Source organism: Choloepus didactylus, chromosome 5 (genome assembly GCF_015220235.1).
Source record: "Choloepus didactylus isolate mChoDid1 chromosome 5, mChoDid1.pri, whole genome shotgun sequence".
Lineage (NCBI taxonomy): Eukaryota > Metazoa > Chordata > Mammalia > Pilosa > Megalonychidae > Choloepus > Choloepus didactylus.
In genome coordinates, this window is record NC_051311.1 from 33,383,040 (window position 1) to 33,407,741 (window position 24,702).

General features: G+C 42.4%; 1 protein-coding gene across 6 annotated transcripts in view; it reads right to left on the bottom strand.

Moving 5' to 3' along the window:
* The window catches only part of DPP6 (dipeptidyl peptidase like 6), a 1,366,335-nt gene that overhangs the window by 10,920 nt on the left and 1,330,713 nt on the right, over positions 1–24,702 (bottom strand). For all 6 annotated transcript variants that reach the window (XM_037835750.1, XM_037835752.1, XM_037835755.1 and 3 more), the window contains 4 exons: positions 19,044–19,142; positions 10,838–10,907; positions 7,846–8,040; positions 515–569 (listed from right to left, as the gene is read on the bottom strand). In XM_037835750.1, coding sequence (XP_037691678.1) covers positions 515–569; positions 7,846–8,040; positions 10,838–10,907; positions 19,044–19,142 — 419 coding nt within the window. The remainder of the gene's footprint in view (positions 1–514; positions 570–7,845; positions 8,041–10,837; positions 10,908–19,043; positions 19,143–24,702) is intronic.

The window sequence follows — 24,702 nt, forward strand, 5'->3', positions numbered from 1 at the left end:
ATTCTTTCTGATGTAAGGAAAATGTTCAAAATAGATTGAGGTGATGAATGCATAACTATATGATGGTACTGTGAACAGCTGATTGTACACCATGGATGACTGTATGGTATGTGAACATATCTCAATAAGACTGAATTTAATTTTTAAAAAAGATATATAGAAATAAGATTCCTGCCTGCCCTTCTTTGTCTGTAGCACTAGACCAAGAACTGTGGCAGACTTATGTAAGAAAAGTAATTAAGAACCTAATAGACGTCTCCAGCAAGTACTTGGCTGCTTTTTTCCTTTCCGTGCAGATAATGTGAAAAAGAAACATTGACAAATGAGCTGATGAAACAAAAGCTCCCATTGCTGAAATCACTAAGCATCCAACCTCTCATGCTTTAAAAAATAATTGCTCACACACCACCAAACCAGAGACATTCTTAATAAATCAAGTTTAAGCCTAAATGATGAAGCAGTTGAATGCTCTCGAACAGAGGGGAGTTCAGCATGAAAGACAGCACAGACTCACCTTCCCAAACACAGCAACTCGCGTTTTATCAATGTATTGCTCTTTCAACATCGTCCTACAAGGTCAAAGAAGAGAGCTAGGATTTAGTGCTCAAACGGCTAGCACGGTGGTTTTTTTTTTTTTTTTATCCTTTTTGCCTATGGCAGTGTTTTACCAGCCATTTCAAGTATGAAACCCCTTCCCCATTTTTCTTTTCTAAATAATAAACTTCATTTTTAGAGCAGTTTTAGGTTTATAGTAAAACTGCACAGTAAATACAGAGTTCCTCATATGCCCCCCCCCACACACACACAGTTTGCCCTATTATTAGCATCTTGCATTAGTGTGGTGCATTCGTTACAATTGATGGACCAATATTGATATGTTATTAGTAACTGAAATCCATAGTTTACATTAGGATTCACTCTTTGTGTATACAGTTCTATGGTGAAAACCCCTTTTTAAATCAAAAGAAATACTGGAATTCTAATGTAATTGTTGTAGTGCCTTTATTTATTTAGTACAGGGGCATTATTTCCACAAGAAAATTCACAGCTCACAGCCCCCTTGCAATGACTGTGTAGAAGTGCCAGGTAAATAAAGCCAACAGACTGAGAAACAGAAAACTTTCTTGGGAGATTTTCAGGTCCTGCCACATCCCCACCCTCCCACTGCTCTTCTCCCCTCACTTGGAACCACGTGACACAACAGGTGCTGGGAAGGTCCTCCCAAGGTAGGGAGATCTCGTTAGAGCTACAGGACTTAGAGCCAAGCCACTTAGTGCCCATTCCACCTGTGGTGTCCCTTGTCCCCAGTTTGTGGGATGAGGTCCTGTCTGGCACCAGTACGGTGATACACTCATTCCTTCCTTTTTCTGCCTGCTGAGGCCCTGCCCTGGAAACAGCTAGCTTAGCGCCCCTGGCTGACTTTGCCTGGGTCCATGCCTTATTCTTGCCAGTGTCGCACCTACTCGCTCCCATTGTATCCCCCTTCTTGCCCCTATAATGTAATTGGAGTCTTTCTGGTCTACCTAATTCAGCAGGAGTCCAAACACCTGCTGGCCGAGTCCCCTGCTGAATCTCTAAATATTGCCTGTTTCCCTGTGCTATACCCACTGCCAGAGTCACCCGCTTTCCAACTACTCCTGTTTCTAACTACCTCACGGCAATTATTTTCTTGTAGTGTTACATAATATTGTTGCACAGTTTAGTATGTTCTGCTGGCTAGATTGGAGCCACCCTGATGGGAGAGTAAAAAAAATTCCAGGTACTCAGTCCCCCACCAAGTATGCCCCATCCTAGTGCAGCCAACTCCTCAAGGACCACCTGTGTCCCAGGATTTGTCCAGCCCTTCATGGTTAGAACACTGTTTCTACTGCTAGTGGCAGAAGTAAATGAATAGCTGCTGGGAGGAGAGGTGAGGGTGGGGACGGGGAGGGTTCCCAAGCTTGAAGCAGCAATTTCCAAAGGCTAGAAATGTCCTTGATTTCTTTGTATCATCAAAATTCAGGTGATCTATGCCTTCTTCATTATAATATATTACTGTTTATTTTAATATTATGGGTTTTCCCAAATTGTTTCTGGGAAATTGATGATACATGCATGTTTATTCAACAGCTTTTTCAACTTTGATGTCTATTTTAGAATCATCAAAAAAAACTAGAATGTGACTTTTTCCTCTTCCATCCTCCTTCATCCTCCATGCAGCTGCTGGTCCTCTTCCTCCTCCTTTATCATCATCATCATCATCACCATCATCATCATCATAATCACCATCATCCACTTATTGAATGTCTGCTATTTGTAAGGCCCTGGGCTAGTTCTTGGGGACAAATGTGGATTTATGTGGCTGTCTGTGGAGACCATGGATCTTGGGGTAAGTCAGCTGCACCCTGAAGGGCATGAGTTCCAAAATCTCAGGCTCTCTTCCAATATGTAGACAATTCTTGGATTTTTATTCTCAGCCCTACTGCTAAATCAGCAGACAACCTTGAGTCTTTGGCAACCTCTTCATCTAATTACTTGGTGACTCTCACTCCCTGATCTAAACACTGAAAATCTCAGTAGTGATCCCCATTTGTAAAGCACTCTGGATTCTCCCAAGGATCATCTTTTTTTCAATATCAAATATTTTTATTATCCTGTAGCTATACTTTCACTCATCAGTTGAGCAAATTCTGTGTAGTAATCTTTTCTAGTGAACACCAGAACCGCATGATAAAAGAGAACTTTACTTCATATATATGGTGTACTTTTATTATTTGGGCTAGTCTGGGGCAAAGTAAGGGACTGAACCAGAATTAATCAATGCATCTTTTTTTTTAAATTGAGTATGTACTGTGAGTTCAGGTCCATGCCAGGGTTTGTAGAGGATACAGAGTAAATAGTAGGACAGACCTGGCTGTAGCCCTCAGGAAGTTTGCAGTTAACTGGGGAAAGGTAGGATAACACATATGAAACAGAAGCAACAACATGCATGATGTCATATATATTCAGCTATGTGGCCCACACAGGGGACTGAAGAAGTTGAGACACAGTAAGGACTGGAGTAAGCAGGGAAAGGCCTTGAGTTGGGCTAGGATGGGTAAGAAATTCTGTAAATGGGAAGTTGATGAGAAGAATCCTGAATGAGCAGGGAGAATGTGTGGAACGGTATGGAGCCTGTAAAGGGGTATGTCTGTGTGTGGATGTTGTAGCAGCTCCAGAAGTTTGTCCCTCGCATCTTCTCCAAGAGAACCTGCAGTGGGGACTGCAACTGGCTGGTGGCCTCCAGCTGCTGCATCGTCAGATTCACCCCAGTGTTCACGCTGCCACCATGCTCTCCTAGCCTTGTCCAATGACTGAGCATGGCAAGGGTCTAGACCTTGGCCATTTTTACCTGACAGGGGACTTCCCTGACAGGTGATCTTTATTCTGGGGTTACCCCTCAGTCTGGCTGAGACTTTCTTAGAGGTCTGCTACAGTCTGAGGTCCTTCCAATTCTCCTTCTTTCCTTCTTGCCTTTCATGGATGACAGATCCTCCATTGTAGTCTGTTGGCTCTCTCTCTCCATCCTGCTCTCCCTCTCCCTTATGTCTCAGAGATACTTCCCCCACTGAATGTTTTACATTCCTAATTCCATCTTGGCACCTTCTTGGAAGACCCAGCTGACTTAAGTGTTGTGAGAAATACAGCTGCTTTTAGAACCTCCAGAATGGAGGAGCTTCATAACCAAAGACTTAATTTTGCAAGAAACAGGGAGCCAATGAAAGAAATATAAGTGTGGGAGTGGGGTGAGAAGGGGATGGCATATCTGAGGCACCTTAGAAATTGCTGAGTATCACAGCAATCAGCTTCCGTCTACCAATATAGAAGCCCCAAGCTCCTCAATTCCTCAATCTCCATAGTTATCCACTTACCAAATCTTGCTGGCTCTACCTCAGAAATGGCTCCTGCATTGGTTTCCACCTTACCATCTTCAATGGCTTCAGTGCTGGCCTCCTCTCCCTTTCCTGGACCATGGGCCAGTCCCTATCTGATTTCCTTGCTGAAGGAAGACCCAGCTGAAGAGGAAGCTAAAATGATGTCAGCATTAAAGAGGTCAGTGTTTCTCTTCCGGCTGTACTGCTCTCTAGATGAGTGACTTTGGGCAAGTTATGAACCTGCTCTGGTCTTAGTTGACTTATTTATAATAGGGGGGAAACAGTACCTACCTCATGGGGTTATTTCCAGCAGTAACAAGCTGACAAACAGGGGGCAGCCAGCCCAGTGCCTGGCACATGGAAGGCTCTCAGTCCATATCAATTTTCCTCTCTTCTCCCCAAGGATCCTTTCTCTGGTCCCCACGTAGGCTGGCTCTTTTTCGCCATCCCCTCCAGATTCACTCTCTACATTTTCCCACTCTTCTCTACACCATGGGAGGGTGACTGATGGGTAGGAAGCACCCCAGTGGCTCCCTTGCCCTCTGGTTTCTGGGTTTGGCCAACGGGGAGTGCCAGCAGCAGTGCAGCAGGAGTGGGGAGCATGGCTTGGGGTGTCGATTCCCCTGGCTCCCTCCTTACAGGTTGCTGGGACTGCTGGGCCCCTCAGTTAAGGGTCAGAGCTTCATCAGGTGGTCCGCTTGCCATGGACAGGTTTCATTAACAGGTCCTGGTGACTGTGACTGCTCCTGCTTACTGCTATCACTGCCTTAGGATACTACACTCATCCTTGTGCTTTCCCTAATCCTGCCCATGCCTTTGTAAATATTTACTCTATCTCTCTCTCCTTAAATTACCAACTTGAGTGTTTCCTGATAAAACTTGCTACATTGCTATCAGAATTATGGTTTCAAAATTTAAGGTTGATACCTGCCACCTCCTTGCTTCAAACACTTCTTGTGAATCTCTGCGGCTTATAGAACAAAGCATGCGCTCCTTAAGAGGATGTCAAAAATATCTCAAAATCTAGCCCCAACCTTCATCTTCTGTCCTCGATACACAGCTATGGTCCATCCACACTGTACTTCTCAGAGGGCCCCTAGTAGGCTGGGCCTTTTTTAATTATTATTATTTTGAGCCTCTGTTCACAATATTTTCTATTGGGAATGTGCTTCCCCCATTTTCTGCCTGGCAAATCCTTATTAATCCTCTGAGGTCGAGGTCCAAGGCTGCCCTTCCAGGTAGTTAGTTGCTTCCTCCTCTGTTCTTCTGTAAAACACTGTGATCCCAGTACCTGGACACCTCTCCATTCTACCCAGATTATAGGTTTCTAGGACTGACCTTTTCTATGTTCTCTTCCCTTAGGCAGGGCTTCTGTTCAAGTCAGCTGCTGATGGGAAAATGCTACCCAGTGAGTTCAAGAACAACAGAACCAGGCAGAGGAAGAAAGGAGAACTGCAATTGGGGCCTAGCTTTTGAGAGTTTAAATGGTGGGCTGGCCTCATAATTTTTAAAACTTCTGATCAAACAGGGCTACTTCCTTCTGCCTAATAAAAATAAGATCCAGCTCCTAGAGGAAGCTTTGTAAAAGTTTCTGGTGGCTTGGAACATTTGTTTATCGGCTTCCTAAGAAAGTCTGTGTGTTTAATGAAGGCCATAGGCTGTGCCGTTGCATGTGTGTTCTCATTCTTGTAAGCTTCAGTGGTTTAAGAATTGACATTATTTACTGCTTTCTCAAAACAGGTTCTGCCTTGTTTTCGACCGGATGGCTGGGTCAATTCCTTATTTTCAGCAAACGACAGGAGTGTGAAAGAGCTTTTCACCCTTTTTTTCCTGAGCTATTAGGGGAGCAGCTAGATGGAGCCAAGTGCCTGCAGGTTGATGGGGCTGCCTGTCTGAGTGCCTGGAAGGACGGTGTGTCCTGCTTGGAGCTGGGGTGGGACTGGAAGAAGACCCCTGGCTTCCCTGGGATGAGTTAGACCAGGATGGGGAGAGTAAAGGGTGGGAGAGAACAAGAGAATGAAACAAGCAAATGGCAAAGGAATAAATGAGAAGGGAGCAATTTACAAGAAAAGCTTTGTTAGGTTATTCCCTGCAGAGAAAGCCCTCACTCACGTGGCTACTAACTTAAGTCCTACACATACTTCAAGGCCAGCCTGGGTTGCACCTTGCTTTTCCTGAGAAGTATCCTATAGGGGATGCTGCTTGCATCTACCTGCTCTTCCTCCTTCTTCCCAATAGGACTCCAATTTTGTTCACTCATCTCCCCTCTTCCACTTCCTTGACTGACCCCACAGCCAGGTTAAGGGTAGACCACTTGGTCTCAGGGTAACTTCCTGCACTTCCCTTGCCAGTGACTGATTCTGCAATGGACATTATAGGGCCAGTGATTTGCAAGGAGAGGTTTGCTGGAGCTTCTGGGAAGGCTTTTCCCTTCTCTTCTGAAAGAGTTTCTGGAAGTGGCCCCTTCTCCAACCTGCTGGATACAAATGAAGAAGCATGGAGCCAGGGCTACTGACAGCTACCCTCTGACATCAGGAGAATCAGCCTTAGGATGAGGCCACTGTGGTTACTGAATGGAGACATGGGGAGAGCCTGGTCTTTGGTGACATTGTTGGGCCTCTAGATCAATCAACCCTGAGGTCATCAGATGTCTGAACTTTTGGTTGGGTGGGCAAATATAGTTCCTTATTTTTAAAACATGTTTGCGGTTGTGTGTGTGTGTTGTGTTGCTGTTGTTAATTTCCAGGCAAAAGTATCCTAACTGCCTGTGACATATTCAGGGTTTGAACATACAGCCTTGTCTCTCTTCACCTAGCTCATAACTCCATTAAGGAGAGGGGGCCATCCATTCATTCACTCATTGTTTCATCCATTTAAAAAACATTTACTCAAGCACACAGCATGTGCCATCAATCTTTTTAAAAAGAAGACAGAAAATGTTTCAGAAAGTTAGTAAAGTTAAACCTTTAAACCTGAAAAGCATACTGGCATGATAAAAGTTTAGTGATACCAAGCTTACTTTCAGTTGCCCAGTTAACAAATATTTGTTAGGATGGGCACTGTGGCCAAATTTCTTTATATGCCCAGGGTCTAGCATCCTGCACCCTCTTCATGATGAGAATGATGTCATTTCAAGAAGACGAATCTGAAGAGTGGGTTGAAATGCTCTTGCAATATTCTTAGTGCTTAAATCATGTTTAGCTCCACACTCCCCTATGCCACAGAGCCTACACCCCTACAAGGTAGGACTCAGATTCTTGATGCTGTTTTTCCATTTCAACAATAAAGTTCAATAAGAATTTTGAGTATCTGTTCCTTGGCTCTAAGCCTCTTTCTTTTCTCTATAATACTCCACTCGTCTTGCTGATTCAACACTAGGATATGAAGGGATGATGAAACAAAAATGTGCCACTTTTCAGAATTGGGGAGGGGATTTCTGACCTACAACCTGTTTGTGTACAGTGGTCCTTTTCTCCATAATGAAGATGATCGATTTGAGTGAATCCATTCCCATTCCAAGTCTTCTTCCTGTTCTCTCTCTCTTTCTGTTTTCCTTCCCTCCTCCCCTCCCTCTTGTGACGAATGGCAATGGTGTATGGATACCGGTCAAATTCTGTGGTAACAGCACAGAGAAGCCAAACAGTCTGCACGGACATCCAGTCCACACTGTCTGCCTCTCCAGCACCTTGTTTTAATTGCCTAAACAAACAACTCACCCATCTTTGAGAAAATAGGTATAAACATCTTTAGGACAATATTGCTAATGGTTATATTGAAACTTGTCTTGGCATTGCCCACAGCATTTTTGCAAGTATGAGCAAGTTGAATGCAAGTATATCAATACGTCAACAAAAAACCATACATCTAATTGTGGTTCAGCCTCCATTAGGAAAATGCTTTCTCCCTCTGCCTTTCTCATTTCAACCGTACCGGCCAGGACTGGACTGCTCACCTCACGGCTTCCATTTGGTCCTTCTCTTCCAGGGATCCCAGTCTTCTCCTCACTTCATGCAGGAGTTTGGTTCCTTGGAACCCACTGCCACGGCCGTCGCACTTCACCACTACAGCTCCGTGGCTGCTCACCATTACCGTTTCCCAGTTCACCTCAAACTTCTCTGCCACACTCTGGCTCCCCGGGGTGCCATCCCTGGAAAGAGAGTTCCAGGCCTCAGCACAATGACAGTGAGGCAGCCTCTAGTTCAACACCATGTCTTGTTGATTCTTCCCCAAGAGATATTATCCATCCCAGGAGGGTACCCACTACCCACGGCTGCAATATGCTCACTGCCATATCCTTATGTTCTGTTGCCCAGGGGTGGCTGAGCTGGCATTATCCCCATACCTACAGGGTGATGAGGAAAATGAGTATTCAAACAGCCTAAGACACCCAGGGCCATCACTAAACAAAATGGCATCATTAAAGTCAGGCCACAAAGAGGGTGTTTATTTGGTGAGAGAAACTTTAAAAAAAAAAATCCTCCCATCGTCTCCTTTTGGTGTGCTTTTCCAAAACGGCAGTACTTGTTCTATCTTCTAGATATCTCATGCTATTCCCCCCTCAGTCCCTGTCACAAGGGACAAGGATGTTTTTGCTCCTTTTAGGGACACCCCTGTTTGGAGGAAATCACTGTTCTCTTTGTTTAAGTCAGAAGAAAAAGCATACAAGCTGATATGGGTAGTCTCTCTGCTCGGAAAGCAAGGCAGCCCGTGCACTCTGAGGCGATATATAAGCAAGGCCCTCAGCTAGGTGAGCTTCACTGCTCTCCTCTCCCCAACCCCCCGTTCAGTGACATCACACTGGCAGCTAAAATCACCCACGGTGTATTTGCACCATGGAGATTGGCTAACGCTATCACAGGGTCTTTTTTTGGATATGCAATTGTTAAATATTCACTAGCACACCCATAGAGTATGGGAGAGGCTTTTCAATGGTGGGGAAAGGATGAGCAGTGGGGAAAGGATGAGCAGGAGAGAAGGCCAGCTCCCTGCCTGGCCTGTCTCCCACTAACAACAGATGGTAATAACCCTTTCTGAGAGCTGGGCTGACTGAAGACGTGTTAGCTGACCCTTTTCTGCAAAGAGATGGCAACTATGATGGCCATCTTGGCTTTCCACTAGGCACTGAGGGAGTGCAGAGTGAGGTGTAGGGTGAATGGGGGAGAAGAAGCAAAGTATGTGGCCCGAGAGAACTGCATTTGAGGGCTAAATGTTAAAGGCCATTGTTATGATATTGCTGCATGTGAAGTATGTGTGCTTTGCTTTCTTTTAGACTTGTTTGTTTCAAAGAGGCACCATCCAGTACAATTCCTTTGGTGTCTTGGGGTCCCCAAACCCCATGGCTATCATATTTGAAGTCATAACAAAAAACAAACAAACAAAAAGATATTAATGAGGATATATAGCAGCCAGATGGCACATGTGGTCAGCGTTCTGTAGATCTTTTTTGAAGTCATAGAATTACAGGTTACCCTTTAATGGGTTCTAACACTCTCCCTTTTAAAAGGAAGGCAAGTGGTTTTGTAAACCAGAGAAGCATTTTGGGATTTCCCTCAAGATTACTGAAGAAACCAAACGATTACGGAAGGACAGCTGGCTTTGAAATCATTGGCATCTTTAAGAAAGCTGTGAAAACCTGGCTTAATAAGGGACAAAAGGGGCAGTGTGGGAGGAGCGTGCGTGTGCTGGGGGAGGAGGGGGTTGGCAAAGTTCTAAACCAGTCCAGATAGTGAGGAAAGTGGGTTATTTGAAAAATTGAATCAAATATTGGACTCTATTCCATGAGGCATCTTTATAATGAAGCCTTTTTTTGTTGTTCTGGAGTGACTGAACCCCCTGGTTGAGGGCGGGAGAGACAATTAGGGCTAGTCACGGTTACATCAAGGTTATCTGACATTTACTCAGGTGGGTAACTGCACTACGGTCCCTAAAATAACACCCTGCCCACCTCTGCTCTATATGGAGAGAGACTGTTTGGCAAAGAGGCAATGAGAGGGCACAGTATTTTTCTCATTTTCCCATCCCCATCCCACACCAAGGCTTCAAAAGACTGGACCAGGAGAGGAATATTTGTTACATTGCCTGGGTGATAACTCACTTTAAAAACACTTCTGTGTGCTGTACGAGTCCAAGTCAAGGCTCAGCTCATCTAATCCCCAGCGCGATTAGCTAGCATTTGAAGTACCCTAATCAGAGAGAGTGCTTGCTCTAGGGGTGGTTACCTTGAACGCAAAGTACCCTAATTAGGACTCAAAGGCTTCGGGGGTATCTATGTACAGAGCACAAAATATTGTTCTCAAAGTCTAAACCAGAGGGTTTGTTAATTACCATAAGGAATATCTGCAATAATTCTTTGTTGGTCAATGAATGGTGTTCAAGGCAGTTTAGTAGCTAGAAATATTGTTCAGGCTCCAGCGCCCTGGCAGAAAGGGAGAATAAGCAGCCAGCTGGCCCTGCAGATTAAGACCACTCGTGGGGCACTCAGCTCTGAGGCTCCATCCATCCCTGGGTCTCTTTCCTGGAAGATCCTGTCTCCTACTGGACTATCAGGCTGGCCTGTCCTGCCTCCGAAATACTGTTGGGCGTGCCTGAAGGTGACATTCTATGCCAAGGGCAGTCTGACTTCCTCCATCAGTTCTTGTGATTGTTTCTGAACCAGTTTCTCAGTTATTGTTGTATGACTGGTGGAATTTGATTTAAGACCTACTTTCATTGTAACAACTCTCCTAGCAGTAGATTGGGCAGAAGGGACAGCCCCCACTTTCCTTTAACCTCTGGAAGTTATAGCTATTTAAGAAAAGAACCTAACATTTGCTGATGAGCTAAAATGTCTTACGTTTTCATTTGCAACAATGTCATTTTTCCTCAAGAGATCCATATTCTTTTCTTATGGTGCTACAGAGTCCCAAAGCAAGCATCCCAATAATGAAAGAAGCCGGGATACTTACACCACCAGGAGCAAAGGATAGTGGATTGTGTCGGTAAAAGTTGCTGGCTTTAGGATCTGCATTGGCAAGTCTAGATGAAAACAAAGCACATGGCAATGTGTTAGGCAAGCAACATCAACCACCTATGGGAGAAGCAACAATGGGTGCTAGCTATGATATGTTCAACGCGGTTGGGAGTGCTCCTTGTTGGAGCATGGGGGTGAGGGACACCTCCCTTGGAAGAAGGCACGGGTGGGTCACCCACAGAGAGAGTTGCCAGTCACCAGGAGGCTGGCTAAGATTTTGGTCTGTGACTCTGACTCCCTGCGTCTCCTTCAGCAAGTCACCCAACCTCCTTGAGGTTTCGTTTCTTCGTCTGAAACTTAAATTCAGTCTTACATACAGGCATTGTGAAAAACAGAAAAGACTAGATCACGTTAAGTGCTTGTTAACAGCAGAACTACAGTCAGGGAGAAATGAAAACCCCGAGGGCAGCAAGCATTACTTTGCCAGGTCAGGCATCGCTAGTGCAACATGCAATTAAATGGCTCACAATATCTGGATTTTCCCTTTAGGCTGCTGTGCTGGCAGCACAGCTGGGAATCGATATTTGGGAGCAGTGAGGAAGGGAGGAGAAAACGACTGAGAAGTGAGGGTTGAGGCAAAGGGGCAGCAGGACAGAGGGGTGGGGGTGAGAGCCCAGGAGGATGTTGGGCAGCTTGGGGCAAAGCAGGATGGCGGGACAGAACTGTTTGCAGGTGTGTGCTGGGCAGGGTCTGGCTGTCTGCTGGAACCACAACAAAAGGAGAGCTGGGGGAGGACTTGCTGAAGCCCAGTTGTTTCAGGCTATCAAGGTCATTTAGAACTGGTCCTTGGTGGGGTGAAATCCTTGGAGTGAGGGAGGTGGAGAAAAAGCCCCAGCTTAAGAAATTTCCTCACCAGATTTTCCACCCCACACAAAACAAACCTACCTACTTAAGTTAGAATTTGTTGACTGATGTTAACTATAGCCCAGACCACCAAAGGCATGGCAATTAAATTGGAATTAGTGGCATTTTCAATACAATTACTGTACAGATACACCCGGGCTTGGGTGGTTTGCTGGGCAATCAAGCTCTGACACAAGGTCTGATTACTGATTCCGGCTGAATGTTAATGGCTTGCAAATTGGATCAATGGCCCAGGGACGGGCAGAGAGGCAGGCACTGGACTTTATCATTTAAATATCCATAAAACATGGTCTGGGCAGCTCTCTGCCACTGATAAGCCCAAGGGCAGACCTTGGAATCGGGGTTACTGCTGTCTGAATACATTTCAGGGGAGCCGTTTCTGAAGACTTAACTAATTTTTCTAATGAAAGTCCTAGCTTCTGGTCGCATAAATGAAAAAACAAAACAAAACAAAAACAAGTGGATAGAGCAGGCATCTTTTAGATTTTTTTTGATCCCAACAGAGGGGAATTTTATACATCAGTCCCTGTACCCACAGTTGCCTCTTCTTTCCTAGCATCTACTTTTTCCTCTCTCTTTCAAGTGAAACCTCATGTTGGCCCGAGATTGTAGTGGAAAATTGGTTATTTGCTTCTCAATAGAAGCATTCTTTTTCTATTTTATTTATTTATTTATTTATTTAATTTTTCAGAGGAGGGGATGACATTCACCCATTAATACTTCAGGATTTGGGAAATGTTGTTTTTTTTTTAAATTCCAATAGAAGCTATTTTATTCAAATAATTAACTGCATTCACATCTCCATAAACCAAACTTTTAAATGTAATACAATATTTTAATTTTACAGGAATTTTCAGTTCACTTTTAAGTTTTGCTTGAATGGTATAAGTTGAGGGAGAAGGGAAGTTAGAGATTAAAAGGAGAAATATAGGCAATGAGTTACTTCTTTACATGCAGAAAACAATTTAAGCTATAAATAATTTATTTTACCAATTTTATCTTTATATCAGCTAATTGGGATTCACAATAAATGTTAAAGTCTCAACATTGGTAAGGGACAGAAAGCTCTAGTACAGATGATAATAGCTAACAATTTCTTATGTATACCTAATCCAAATTTCATGTCATTTCCATGTACCAAGTTGAGTTACAGTTACTTAACAAGCAATTTATTTTACTAGGATTATACTTCATTTTGAAATCAATAATTATAATTTAATTTTGAAGGTGTTAAAACATAATTTTCAAATAAATGGAAAATCATAATTGTCATACACATATAAAATGAACACGTGTTAAAGATTTTATTTAACTCCTTAATCAATGAAGGAACCAAGAAGAAGATATAATCAGTTCAAAGGAGAATCCAAAATAAAGACACATTTATAGATCAGGAATTTTGAAATAAATGTGAAAATGGAGGCAAACTTTTTTCTGAAGGAGGAGGGGAGGGGAAGTGTAGTCTGCTAAAATGCAACTAAAAACAGAAATTGGAGACCTAAAAGCAAGATTTAATTTGCAATGCTATTAGTTATCTACAATTGACAAAGTTGTAAAATAGCTAAAAAAACTGAAAAACAGGAAGGATATGATCCAAAGAATGCATAATTTTCTCCTGAAACCCATTTTTTTCCCTACAAAGGATTACATCTTAAAAGACTGCATGTATGCTGGATTTTCTATTTTATACTATCTGTTACTTTCTCTTTGATCCTTTTCAGTCTACAGTGCACTTATCTTCTTTTATGTTTATTAATTTTTTCTTGGTTTACTTTTAAAATTATTAATTTTTTCTTGGTTTTCTTTTATTATTTTTTATTCTCTCTTAAGGACTATGTTATATTGTCTTTTTATTCAGGGAAATGTTAGTTTGACAGCAGTGTGTAGAGAGGATTGGACAGGGGACACCGGGCTTAATTAAGGAGGTCAGAAAGGCATCTTGTAAAGGAATAAAGTCCTGGCCTAGAAGGCTGCATTAGGGAGCAACAGATGTGAAAAATGCCATGAAGGAGGGTTCAAGAAGACTTGTTGAATGGTGGAAATAGGGGAACTTGAGGTGTGTTCCTGGAAGTCTCTTAAGTCTGGCCTCAGGACCCCATGCTGCTTTAATTCTCTGCTGTTGCAGTCTTGAAATTCTTAGGTAAATGAGGGGCCTGTGTTTTCATTTTGCATTGGGCCCCACAAATATGTAGCCAGTCCTGAGGTCTGGAGATAGATGTGGAAGGTATAGGGGTTCGGGACAAGCATGTGGAAGTTGCTTGCTAGCTTATGCATCTGACTAATCCATCCATTAACTATCAACCTAAAACCCTGTTTTCTTGCCTTTTGGTTCTTCCTCATAATCATAAAAGGACAGCACAAAAATAAATGTCCACTTAATCTAAGGGTTCTAATGAATTTAGATCTGGTCTGAATAATTGAACCCCAGGTTCTGAATGGAAGTTTGAATCAGTCAAGTATGCTATCCAAGTGAGCAGGATAGATTTTCCTCTGACCTATCTCCTTAGGATATACCCACCAGTTTGGTTTCCTACACCAGAATATCCCTGAATTATCAGGAGTAGCTCTCTATGTAGACAATAACAAGGAAAGAGGTGTGGGATTTAAGTGGAACAAGTTGCTACTCAATTGAATCCATCAAGATCTGCCATCATCCTCACCTGCACAAACCACAATTCAGCTAGAGGTTTCCACTTTCTGGCACCTGCAGGTTTCAAGCCAGCCTGGCTTGGGATTGCTTGTTTTTGTCCTTATGGAAGAGATAAAAAAGCCCCTCTGATACAGTTTTGCCATATTCTTCTTGATGGTGTCTCACCTTTCTCTCTCTTCGTTCTCTACTAGAGTTGGGATGTCTATGGTTCTTGTGTATCCTGATATTCTGCCTGGACTTTTCACTTTGTCCACTTATTTTCTATTGTTTATGCTGAGCCCTGATGACTGATATTTGTGGATGTCCCACTTTCTCTGTGCCTATCTCTTTCAAAATTTACTGCCTTGCTACATCCATGAAGTCATTAGATTAACTATGTGGTTGTTAACTCTGCTTACAAGATTTTAAGCTCCTTGAACCACTCATAGCAGCCTGTGGTTCCAGGGTTGAGTACATGCGGTGATGACAGGGCTGTAACTGGGAAACAGAGAAACTAAACACCCAGAGAGAAGGTGGAAATGGTTCTTGCACTTGTGGGAAACAATATCCTCACTTGGCATAACTACATTTCCTGGCCAAAGCAGATTGTCACAGCATCCATTTATGGTTTTTCTAAGTTTAACTCTTCTCTCTCCTTTAGATTCCTCCCCATTCATTTCCTTTATCATTCCCTTCCCCAGAGTGTTCACATCTAGGGCATTTAAAATTATTTTTTAAAGCTTTTTATTTTGAAGTAATTTCAAACTTACAGGAAAGTTGCAAAAATAATACAAATTCCATGCAGAGAACTCCAACAAAAATCCAGATACCCAGATCCACCAATTTTAACATATTGCAATCTTTGCCATATCATTCTTTCTGTCTTTCTGTCTATCTATCTATCTATCTATCTATCCATCCATCCATCCATTTCTTGAAATTTGAGAGCAGGATGAATACATCATACTCCTTGAACACATAATACTTCTAAGTATATTTCCTATTAACAAGGATATTCACTTGGATAACCTCAAGTGCAGTTAACAAGTTCAAGAAATTTAACATTGATAAAAAGCTTACATTTTATATTCCATTTTTTTCTTATGTCCCAATAATGTCCTTCTGAGCCCTTCTTAGATACTATCCTGCATCAGGTATTGTGTTTAATTGTCATTATCTCTTTAGTTCCCCTTTCCTTCTTTTTTAAATTGTGGAAACATATATACAATATAAATCTTCCCATCCCAACCCCTCCCGAGCATACTATTCAGCAGGATTTATCACATTCACAATGTTGTAGTACCCTTACCACCATCCATTACTAGAACTTTCCCTTTACCCCAAACAGAAACCCTATACTTGTTTTACTTTAACTTCCCATTGCCCCTACCCCTAACCCCTGGTAACACTTACATTACTCTACTTTCTGTCTCTATGAGTTTGCCTATTCTCTGATATTTTCTTTGAGGTTACCATGGGGCTTAAATTACACATCCTAAATCTAAAACAACCTTGTTTACTTTGATAGCCACTTAGAAACTTCAATACTACACATAAACTATGTTCCTAGACTCCTCTGTCCACATCGGGGACATCTTAAAACAAAAATTCTCTGGATATGTGGGGGTATTGGAAGCACATTCTATTTTCAGACTTTCCAGACTTTCACAGGTGAATATGTAACTTTACAGGACAAGAAAGCAGCCTGGGAAAGCATCACAGAAGTGAATGAAAGCTGTATTCAGCTTAGTTTTCAAAAATGGAGCAATATACTGCTTTCATAGAGTTCCAAGTGACTGTTTTCAAATGGATGTTTAGAAAAATTCTAATGTAGCATGACTCCATTTGGCCAAATGATAGGATCAGGATGTCTTTGGCGAATGAAATCTGAATGGACGCCGGGATGAGTTTGTGAGGTGCTGGGGAGTGAGAAGTCCCTCAAGGTTGGCTGACACCCTGGGGCCCTTCCTTCAGGCTCAGCCTCCTGACTCACCCATAACATGTTAAGCTCATTCCTGCCTATGCCCCACTGCTCATGTTTCTCTCTGCTTCTGGATTGTATTTTCTTTCTTATATTCCAACTTAAAGTCTACTCCACTTTCTGTGAAACCTTCCTAAATGACTCCAGTCCAATTCACGTTCTTCTCTGAACTTCTGTGGCATTTGCTTTCTGCTCTAAACCATGGAGCTTTACAGTATACACTATTATGGTTGATCTATTTTTCTCCATAGATGTGAGCTTTGGGCCCTGCCCTTAAGGAGCTTACAGTCTATTAGGTAGCTGTGACTTTTCTATACCTCTTGGCCTCTGGTGTGCTGAGCACAAAGAAAGTATTTAATAATACTTCAGGACTCAATGACCCAGGTGACAAGCCACTGTCCTACTGTAATGGGAAGGATAGCCAAAGAGCTTCCAGAGATGGTCTAGGGATGGCAAATACAGGGCACATGTGCAACTACTCCTCCCTGCTCTTTCAGTTCAGGCATCACTAATCAATCTTAACAGTCTTTTCTATTGAGTCGTGGCAACCTTACATCCATTCGTCTTCAACACATGATTCAAGGCAGTTACTACCAATTAGTCAGAGTTAGGACAGGAAATGCAACTTATTTACCACCCTCTGAGATGATGGTTACATGTCACCTGAATGAAGGACTCAAAGATAATTTAGAGGTTTGAAGTCTAAGCTATTTGAAAAGAAAAAAAGGTGCCAAGCATAGAAGTAGGGAAGTCTGGAGGGAGATGTAGTTTGGGGGAAAGACAGAGATTTATTTTGGACATTCTACATTTGAAGTTTCCAATGGTAAATATGTAGTGGGCAGTTAGGACTACAGGGCTGGATGGGTTGATTTGGAAACTATCGCCTAGAGGTGAGAGTTGAAGCTATGAATTCTGACACCCACCTCGGGACATGACTCCATTTCCACCCAATGCTCTGGGGTTTTTTAGTGCTTAGCGGTGCCTAACACTGAGTATATATGTTTCCACATTCATAAAAGTTTACTGAATGAATCAATGAATGAGTGAACAATTCAAGAGAAAGAAAGGGTGCACACAAAGAAAGCAGAGGCTAAATATTCAGCTTTAAGGTACATCAACATTTAAAGGTAAGAAGATGAAGAGGTAGAGAAATCAAATGGTCCAGGAAAAGAATTTCCAGAGAAAAGATGGTTTCCTTAGTCAGTGTCATAACAAGTCCATTAAAAAAGGAGAGAATTTCAGTCTGGGACCTTACTTAAATTATCAGCCCCTCAAGGGGAGAAGTCATATGCACTATTTTTTGGTTGTTGTTGTTGTTACTTGACACCAGTGTGACTACCTTGGTTGTGTGCACAATAAGCTCAGTGCAAGACATTTTTTTTCCTTCATCCCTGAATTTCCCCTTGCTGGCTGGAATGCATTTCTACCTGATATGCAAGGAGATTTTGCCTTGTTGTGGTGCTGTGGGAAACCTTTAGTGCATGGTAATCAATTGCTGAGGGGTCATGCGATAGGTTGAATTATGAACCCAGTGCTGGTTTGAAACTGTCATGCACCCCAGGAAAGACTATGTTCTTTAATGTAATCTTGTGGGGGCAGACTTATTATGAGTGGGACCTTTTGATTAGGTTGTTTCCATAGAGATGTGAACCACCAAACTGCGGCTGAGAACTTTGATTAGATTATTTCCATGGAGATGTGACTCTGCCCATTCTGGGTGGGTCTTAATTAGATCACTGGAGTCCCTAAGAGAGCTGAGAGCCAACACAGACACAGATGCTTGGAGATGCTGGGAGATGCAGACACAGGGACATTTGGAGATGCTAAGCTAAGAGATGAAGCACAGAGTTTGCCATGGAGAATCTAAGAGAGGCCCTCCAGATGCTTAGAGAGAAACACCCCAGGAGAACCAAGCAGAGGGAGAGAGAAGCTAAGAGAGAGAGAAGCCCAGAGACATTTTAGAGAAAGCCATTTTGAAACCAGAACCCAGGAGCAAAGGACCAGCAGACATCAGCCATGTGCCTTTCCAGCTGACAGAGGTGTTCTGGATGCCATCAACCTTTCTGCAGTGAAGGTATCTTCTTGTTAATGCCTTAGTTTGGACACTTTTATGGCCTTAGAACTGTAAATTTTTAACCTAATAAATCCCCTTTATAAAAGCCAATCCAGCAGCATTAGCAAATTAGAACACACCCCAACAAATCCATGTTCTTAATCTTAATCATTGTTCCTGTGGGTATGAACCCTTTGTAAATAGGACCTTCTGAAGATGTTATTTTTAGTTCAGATGAGGCCAACTGAAGCAGTGTGGGCCTTAATCCACATAACTGGAGGCTTTATAAAGAGAAACCGGCAGTCACAGAAGTGAGAAAGGAGAGGACATCGGCATGTGATGGGAGGCAGAAATATAAACCAAGGAACCTCAAGGATTGCCAGCAGCCAGCACAAGAATGCTATACATTTTTGGGAGAAAGTGGGCTTTGCCAATATCTTGATTTTGGACTTCTAGCCTCAAAACTGTGAGCCAATATGTGCTTGTTATTTAAGCCCACCTATTGTGTGGTTATTTGTGATAGCAACTCATGTAAACTAAAACAGGCGGTTTCAGAGCAGAAGTGTTTTTTTAACAAAATTTGTTTTAAAGGAAAAAAGAAAAGGAGTACTTACTATAATCATCAATCTCGAGTATCCTGTATTCTATTTTAGGCATTTGTCGGTCACTTATGGCCTTCTGTATGTGTTCATTGGTTTCTAGGTCAAACATTTCTGGAGGAGAGAAAAAAATAAATTCAGATTCAACATTTAGTGAATACCTGTAGGAGCCATGGGTTTTCATGTGTATTCATACCACTAATTCCTACCTCAATCCTGGAGGTAATTATTAACATTTCTGTTTTACAAATAAAGAAACTGAAATATTAAATGATTTGCTCAAGTTACATGGCTGGTAAGTGGAGGCTTAGTCTCAAATCAGGAACCCAGGCAGATCAAAGATTCTTTTCACTATATACAAGTCTCTCCTTCCCCCTTCCCTTGCCCTGCTCCTAGAGATTTTTGTTCTCCATGGCATTTCTCACTTACATGCATGGAATTTTGCAGATGCTTAAAACCAACACTGTATCTCTATTAGGACAAATGACTTTCAAATAGGGCGAACACAATAATCAGGGAAGGAAGAGACAGTAGAAGCTGAACTGTTAATTTTTATTAAAATCTTCCAGGAAAAATGGATCAACTTCTTCAAATAAAACATAAGGTTATCTGGTCTTTGGAGACCTTCATTTGGATGCTTATATTAGTTGACATGAAAGTAATCTGAACAACACTTAACAGTGTGGTGGGAATGACCATCCTACAACCAGGGCCTTGGGGTAATCCTGCACCTCTGGCTTAGATGCACGAGGCCTTTATTTTTCAGGTGGTAACAACACAAATGGCCTCATTACATATTTCTCCAGTTGAAAGGGTGCTCCTCCATCATCCCAGTTCCTTAATCACCTACAGAATTGGCCATTCCACTTTATTTCACCATCTGATACGTAATAAAAACCATCGTACTTCCTTTCTACCTTTCTCATTTTAAGCCTACATGTAAGACAACTTGTGGTTTGTTATGAAAGGAAATTTTATCTTTAAGAAACTCCACCTTTGGTTCATCAAATCTTTTGAAACAGCTATAATTTGTGAATGTTTTAAAGCATAAACTATTATGACAAACAGTGTTACAATGAATGTTGAACATCCTCAGATTATAACTCCCTGCAAAAATGATGTTATTCTCCAGATGTATCACCAAGGCATCTGGAGGTGAAATCATCACATATAACAGGGAGGCTCTGGCAGTGTATGTTTTTTTTCTGTGAAGCAACATTCAGCCATCGACATTGCTCATGGATCCTAATGTTCATTTTGTGGCAGGGTTAGCAAACTTTTTCTATCAAGGGCCAGTGAATAAATTAAAGTTCCCAGTCCTGGTTATGAGCAAATAAACAGAACAATACTAATGTTTTACAGTTTTTTGGTCACATTTGAATATTTAGCATTGATGAAAAGGTGAATGGAGGAATGGTGAAACTATTTTTCAAATAGAGTTTTTAAAAATCTGAAGCTAGATCACCACTGCAAAAGGATCCGATCATCACATAGCATGCAAGAAATGGTGTCCTTTGTAGAGAACAGAAAAGGACAGCTGTATGCAAGGGGTATATACATAGTGGTCAAATCTAAGGGAAGTCCAAGTAGACTTGACCTCCATTCTGAGACACAGAGACTTGATGGTACTCTCCATGGTAGTAATGCATTCTAGTGAAGGAAGGAGCACTCATCTCAGGAATGGTAAATATGGGCCTTGCATGCCTCCACTGCCCTATTTCACACTTGTGGCACGTGTTGCTAGCAGAGCAAAGGTAGCACTCAATTTTGTTGAGTGTACCTGGCCTCAGACCTTTAACAAATGCTCCTAGCATACACAATCAGTTGATAGGACTTGGTTTGTGGGATTTTAACTATTTACTATCCTTGTTCTATTCAAATGTATAGGGTAGGAAGACTAGAAGTGAGCACTGCAGGCTAATGAAAACAACAGTGATCTCCAGGGCCTTTGCACTTGCTGTTTCCTAAGTCTGGAATTCTCTTTGCTGGTTTCCTTTCATCCTCCAAGTCAAGCATCACCTCCTCAGAGAGAAGCCCTAACCATCCTATCTATAATACCTTCTAACCTCTTCAGATACACTTAACACCAACTGTCAGAGTTTTACTCATTTGCCTGGTTGCCCTGTTTCCCAACCCTCCCCCACTCCCCACCCCACCCACCCCAAAGCATCATTATTCAGTTCCATCCCAGGAAAAAATGCACTAGTTTCTAGTTACTTGGAAAATTCTGTTTGAGCAGCTCCAATTCATACTCTGGAAATTAAGCTTCCCCAGTCAGTAGCCCAGTCTGGATTTGGCCCAAGTCTTCCTCTCTGTTCCTGCATAACCCCTTCCCACTGCCCCAAGAAAGTTTCCGATGGAAAAGAAATTGACAAGGACTAGGAGGTTCTCCCAAGTGTTTCAGAAAGCCCAGAGGCTCTCAGAGGATCCCAGTGTTCAAACCTCTTGAGTGACAACAGTTGAAGAAACTGGGGCTTATCAATCACTACTCCCTTCATCAAAAAACCAAGGTGAAACCAAGCAAACTTCCATTAAAATGACTGAAAAGTGTATGGTGCGTGAATGGTATACGTAATGGTACACATAAGCCAATCTTTAATAAATGCTGGAATTATGAGGCGATTCATTGATATTACTTAAATCCAAGCTTATTCTAGGAGACCAGTGCACAGATCTTACAGGGTCAGCCAGAAAGCTTCAGCCCGCTGGAGGTCAGACAAAAGCCTCTGGAGAACCTGCAATCTTTATGTGGTGCCTTCCTACGGGATACACCAGGGTAGATAACAAGTAAGGGATTTGGGGTGTGCCGATGCAAATCAAACCATTGAAATGGTAACTCATGAAGACCAGTGGAATTAGCAGGGGCAGAGGTAGAATATTTTTACCAATAAGAAAATAGAGCCATGCTATCTGAGAAGATGCAAATGTGTACGTTTCTGGGGAGTGTCTTAAGACGGCTTCAGTTGGTAAAGTTTGATGGTGGCAAGGCCCAATTTGTACTACTAAATTTCAAAAGGAAAAAAAAAAATGGGACAGACCCTTTCACAGTTATCATAATGTACTATTATCCCCACATGCATGTATTTGAATTTTCTCTCTCTCGTGTTATTCAGCAATCTCAAATGCTGATACTGAAGGAGAAATTTCATACTCAGGTTATAATATTGTTTTGCTGCCTACTGAGTTAAGCTTGCCTGGAGCTAAGAAGAACACAGACTTGCTACTGAAACACCCTGTTACCAATTCCTGGATCTCAGAGCTCTGGTTTTCTGTGGGAATGCACAGTGTTCTAATCATTCACCGAATATGCAGGTTGCATTTGAATAGCTGGGTCCCCTCTATTGAAATCCTACCCTTCACAAAAAAGCACCAAAGCAGCAGACTATTAAATTTAGTTAAATATTAGATTTCTCATTTAATGATTGCCCACACAACTGGTTTTATCAGCAGAGAGCTGGATGTCACACAGGGGAGTTGAGCTAAGCCATTTTATTTGTTCCCATAATTGCTTTCAAAGAGGGCAGGAGCATAGCAGAGGAAATAAGAAAAGATTGGCATATTCCCTGAAGGACTCTTCTTTTGACTTCAGGACTATGGAGACTTCCAGTCTGGAGGACACAAATGGCCACTCCTTAATTAAATGTGAGCCCCCTCTAATATTTGGTAGAATTAGCTATTATCAGATCTGGGCAGAGTGAGACCACAGAGACAAATGCCTGCTCACAAGGACTGCTTCACTCACGGCCTCCCAGTGGGCAGAACGCAGCTTGGCTCATGGGCTGTTCTGAGACACGTTTCAGAATGGCTCCTGTTGGTGTAAGGGGATTGGTGGAATCACCTCTTAGCTGAATTGTGGAAAAGTAGTAACCAGGTCCAAATAGAAACCAATAGGTAACTGACCTAAAGGAGAGAAGGGCAGCCTATTCCTTGCCTCACATTACCACAAAAAGTAAAAGGGCAGTATTGTGTGTGTGAGCAGATGCTTGCACATGCACAGAAATTTATGCACAAGACTCTGCAAGAACTCTGTTCTGCATGGATTCTGATTCCCCTGCCTGAGTTTCCTATGCCTCTTGTTGTCCAGGCCTTTTCTGCCTTATTTCTGATTCCTTCCTCAGGTGCACCTGTCCCTGCTGCTATCAGGACGGGCCCACCACTGCCCCCCCATGCTCATTTATGGCATTATAAATTCTGCCTGCTCATTCCCAGGGCTGTCCTTCTAGATCTTATTCAAAGACCAGATTCACCCCAACTCTTGCATTCATACTTTTTATAAAGACACCTTTGCCTCACCTGGTATCTCTTTTCTCTGAACTCTGAGTGTTTGGGTCATAATCATCCTTTTTGTTGAATCTGTTCTTCTCACTGGCCAAATTTTAAGCAACTTTAAGAAACGGCCTGTGTAAGTGATTTATCTTTGATTCCTCACAGCAATTAGCACTGTGCCAGGAAATAAGACATTGTGCCAGGAATATTCTTTTTAATGAAAGAGGAGTTGTTTATTGACTGAACTGGTGTGTTTCTCTCCCTCTCTATCTTGTCTTCTCCCAGATTAACTATATTCCCATTGAGGAAGGCCCAGCGTTAATGCCGTGTGTGCACAGCGCCCGACCTGTAATGTCACCCAGCCCACAATGGTGTCCCCGAGAGCTGCCCATTCTGCAGAGTTGCCGCCCAGCCTTCTCCAGAAGAGGGGAAGGAGGCGAATCCAGACGTCCTCTGGTGGGGCTTTAGGCATCATGAGCTTCTTTATGCTCCAACGTATGTTAGCCAAATGCCAACTGGTCCACCAAATGTGCTTTATTCTGGTTGACAATGTAGCCATCTGTAAATCTAATCATCCATGTTCAGTTTATCCCTCCCTATGTCAGCAGAGTGGGCACCCCCAGAGGACCAGAAGACTTTCCAAAGGACACACAGACACACTGAGGCTTTAATGGGTTTGGTTCCTTGCTCCTCCACTTCCATATATAAGCCACCATAAAACTGTTGAGCCTGAGAACAAACGAGCCTGCGATTAGCATCAGGGAGCTGCTTCTTTCCCACCCCTGTTACCAGAAGAGCCTTACCCACACTTTGAAAAAGAAAGGCAGGCCTTTTAGCAATCTCTCACCTTTCCCTGGAGCATTTTGCCCACAGATGGGGCTCTACCCAAAGGATCAGGAACAGGGACTAAGTGAATGCCCCCAGTGATGGCTAAGGGGCCCTCTGGAACCCAGCTTGCTTCCTAGTTCTTTGATTTTAACAAAATTGAAGGATGTGCTAACTGACTTGTAAGTTGATAGAACATCGAAAATCATTTTTGAGGATAGACTGGTCACAATTTTTTGGCATATAACTCTGAAGAAGTTCAAATTAAGTGACAACATTATAACAAAATTCCTTCCTTTCCCATCCATTTATTTACATGAACACCTTTTCTCAGCCCCCAGAAAAACAAAGGAAAGCAACCACCAGAAAAGAAAAAGACAAATAGAAGTCAAATTGTTTCTGAACACTGTCTTTTCCTGGAAATGATTAATATTTATCCATTCAGACATGAACAAAGTGAAAAAAGAGCCACATTCAACTCATTCTGAGATGCATTTCAAATAAATTGTTACATTTTGTGTTTAATGATGATCAAAATCTGTAATACATTCTGGTTGTTTCAATGTGGACTAATTCAATCCAG